Raw genomic sequence first — 3,874 nt, 5'->3', positions numbered from 1 at the left:
CCCTCTCCCTGACTCCTGCGTTAGCTGCTTTGCTGACTCCTGTGCTGGCTTGTTCATGAGGGACTTGGTGGGTTTGTTTAGTTTTACCGGTCTTGCTATCGCTGAGAGGGTTCACTCGGAATCTGCTGCGACAGCTATCGGGCTCCAGCCCCTGGGCTACGGCTCTTGGGCTGTGATTGCTCTCAGGCTGTGGCTCTCGGGCTCTCTGGGTCTGACTCTCACTAATCAACCCCTTCCAGTGGGTGGTGAGCAACTGTATCATATTGTATCATATGTTTTATTTCCTATTACTTTATTTATTAGGAGTAGTAATTGTATACATTAATTTAGATTCAATTAGTAAATAGTTCTTACCTCAATTTTACGAGCCTCCTTATTTCTTTTTCCTCCCATTCTTCCCCTCCACTGGAGGACAGGAGGGCGATTTGTGAGAGCGGCTTCGTGGTATTTGGCTAGCCGGAGTTAAACCACAACAGTATCTCAGTCCTCAGTTCTTCACATTTTCTAGCTCATGTCTTATGCTCTACCCCACAACTCAGTATGTCAGGACTGCTTGTGCCACCATTTTGCCAGTATGTGTACATGATAGATAAAGGATGCATGAGGCTAGTAGTCCACTGCATATGAGCTATGACTATTGCCTAAAAGCATATATTATTGTAAGTTAACCTTTCTAAGGGCTGCAATAGCAGAGTCCTATCCTACCGTTGGGAGCAAGTAAATGGCAAAAGATATAGTTCACAGTGAAAATATCAACTCCAGCAAAAGCTGAAAAGGTAGACTTTCATGTATCTTTAAACAGAGCAAGCTGTTGAAAATCAAGCTTGTACGGATAAACAATTCACAAAACGGAAAAGAACCCACTCATTTGACAACTACATTAATAATAGCTGTGGTAATAAACAGGCACTCAATTCCATTACTGGAAAGAGCCATATATCTAATTTTTTAAAAAATCAATCCATGAGAAAGTCCATCCACACTTCTGTATTTTTTTGTATGTCCAAGCACTTGTTAGTCTAGATAAGTAAAGCATGTGCAACGGCTCAGTGGCTGGTTCAGAGCTTTGCACATACTGACCAGTGTGTTGGAGCTGCCTCTTCCAATGAAAATGATAAAGTTATAACTCACTTTCCCTTCCTTAGGACACTATCTTCCATCTTCCTTCTAAACCAGCTGTTGACTTTCAATAATCTTAACATTCATAGGTTTTGGACATACTACTCTGATATTCAGATGAAATTGGTCAATAGGTCAGCCAAGTATTGCTGTCAAGAGGAGGGACAGCAGGGCATAGGAAAACACATATAGGACTTATTTACATCAGAAACCAGGGTTAAATACATAAAGCAGCCTTAAAGAAAAACATATATATTTCTTCTTCAATCGGTACCATCAGGAGAGGCGATAGGGCATTGGAAAATATTTTTTTTGAACTAGAGGAGGAAATCTTTAGGTAGGGCTTATTCTGGCTCATATTCCAATAGGTGAAAAGCTGCCATCAATCTCAACCTGAGCAGCAGCTCTAATTCCAAGAGGCCTAACCAGAAACAGAATGAAAATTAATTTATTTCATCTTTGTTATTCTCTTCAGTAGAATTGCTTATTATGTGAAAAATCACAGCCTTGTCCATAGGTTTAACAGAAAAAAATCTGAATACTTGCCATAATGTTCATTTACAATAAGCATAAAGATAATTAATTTAAATAGCAAATTTACATATGTGCCCACAAATCTTATTGTTCCAGTTCTCAGAGAACTGGATATTATATAATGAGAAAATGTGAATTCATTTATCCAATGAACACAGTACAACAAAACTCCTGTGTATTAGATCTCTAGATCACATGTACAGCATATTAAATTCACTTAGTAGACAGATAATTATGGTTCCATGTAAAAGCCATTACAAATAATAAATAATTAAATTTATGTATGACTTGACAAATAATGTGCCAGGATTATGAAGATAATTCATATTTAATTTAGTAGTAGCTTCACTGCTAACAAATAATAATGAATAGACCATTGCATGTTCTCTACCATGATACATTTACTTTATTCAAATTTCCCAAATACATATATATCTGAACTTTTTTAATTAATTTCACCCTAAGGCACTGAAAGCAACTAATGCATATTACCAGGTAGACTCTTGAAAACAGATCTATCTTATCTCATTTCCTTTCTCATTGCAGTCTTTATCCTGAGGAGGAATCAAAATGTCACTGCTGTAAGAGAAATTAATTTAGTAGAAGCTCTCTCTTCGTGTACCCTTCTCTGGGCAAGGGATAGGTTTGAAGGTCAGTTCAGTGTTCTCCATCAGTACAAAATCGTATCTGCACAGCTGCAGTCTACAAAAGTAGAAGAAGAAAAAATGTGCACAATAGAAAAAGTTAACATTAATAGAAAAATATTTCAGTATTTGAATTATTAAATCTTCTGTATTTATGACCTCTTAGAGACAGTACTCAGGACAAGAACAAATGTCTTCTTGTCTAAGTTTACACCCTACTTTATGCATCACTACAGCAGTTTTGCCAGACTCTGAACAACCAGGACATCAGCTGGATGTTGCAAACTGGCAAGGGTGAGAAATGTATCACATTAGTCTGAAATATGAAGCTGCAATACTTCATCCATTAAAGCTATTAATCTGCATTCAAATTAATTCTTTCAAACAATGGTTAAGAACAACCCAATTCCTGTTAACACTGGGCCTGAATAATTTATTTTGTGTTCCCTAGGTATGAAAGTTTCTCTGCTTACATTCCACAGAGGAAAGTAGAAAACCACATCATAATATCTTCTCTTTCAGTTGCAATGACAGCATGTATAGGAAAGTTTCATGCAAGAGAATAATTTGTCATCTAATCACCTACAAAACTCAGAATGGCATGATACTACAGGAACACATACAGAGGTCACAAACGGAATCACAAACACACAAAATCTTACTTGTTGAGGCCAACACAGATGCTCTGCCTTTTAAGGCAGAGGCAGGTCATCTGTCTACCCTTCTTGGTCTGCTCTAGATAGAAGGTGAGAGCTAGTTTGGACAGGCATATGACTAGCACACCCTCCGATGGAACCTCTAAGGGCATACAAGCCATGATACTTATTAAAAATTACCTTCCATATTGCTCTGAACTCACAGATGTGACTACACAACACAATCCACCTCAGACTGGGATGTAGCGTATAGTGAAACAGCTAAAGGACAAAGCCTGAGGAAGAACATCCTGCCAGGCACTTCTGTTGTTGCTCCTTAGTGTGAGATGGCCAACCAGTTGAGGCTCCCCCTGTCTGCATGTGAAAGGACTGTTGGATTTATATATAGGAACATGAGGCCCTTTCAGGACCCCACAAAGCACATTTTATGACTAATAAGTTCAAGAAAATTTCTGGTTTTCTGTGTAATGCAAAGCATAGAATTTCATCCCGTCCTCCATCCACAATTTGTTTTGATTTGAATGAAATGGTTTACTATAATATTATTTTTGTAGAGGGAGAAAAAAGACACAAAATCACAGAAATTGCCAGCATTTTAAAAGTCCTTATAAAAAAAAAAGGGGGAAAAAAATCCTAGGACAGATTTCCAACCAGAACAATGTAAGGTGCATCCATATGCATCCATTTCCTGAGCTGACTTTCAATATTTCATGTAACAATGCAGTGCTGTATTTTAACACATTTTCAACAGTATTTGCACAATGTGTTAGCACAGCCAGTTCTCCAGCAGCAGGCATCACCTGGGAAGACCTATCTAACCACAGGGGATACAATACTTAGAAAAACTGTAATGATGCATTCTAGAAATAAAAACATGGTTTCCAACATATCATAGCTCATTTGAAGCGTAACTAAGCTTGT

At 37.8% G+C, this 3,874-nt stretch overlaps 1 protein-coding gene across 1 annotated transcript in view; it reads right to left on the bottom strand.

The window, feature by feature from the left end:
- Positions 1–2,249: 2,249 nt before the first annotated feature.
- LOC104509480 (lipase member H-like) overlaps positions 2,250–3,874 on the bottom strand; it is an 18,641-nt gene continuing 17,016 nt past the window's right edge. The window contains exon 10 of the mRNA XM_010151440.1: positions 2,250–2,355. Coding sequence (XP_010149742.1) covers positions 2,250–2,355 — 106 coding nt within the window. The remainder of the gene's footprint in view (positions 2,356–3,874) is intronic.

This window comes from Eurypyga helias, unplaced genomic scaffold, assembly GCF_000690775.1.
Source record: "Eurypyga helias isolate BGI_N326 unplaced genomic scaffold, ASM69077v1 scaffold4040, whole genome shotgun sequence".
In the NCBI taxonomy this organism is placed as follows: domain Eukaryota; kingdom Metazoa; phylum Chordata; class Aves; order Eurypygiformes; family Eurypygidae; genus Eurypyga; species Eurypyga helias.
This window is presented reverse-complemented; position numbering and strand designations above follow the sequence as displayed.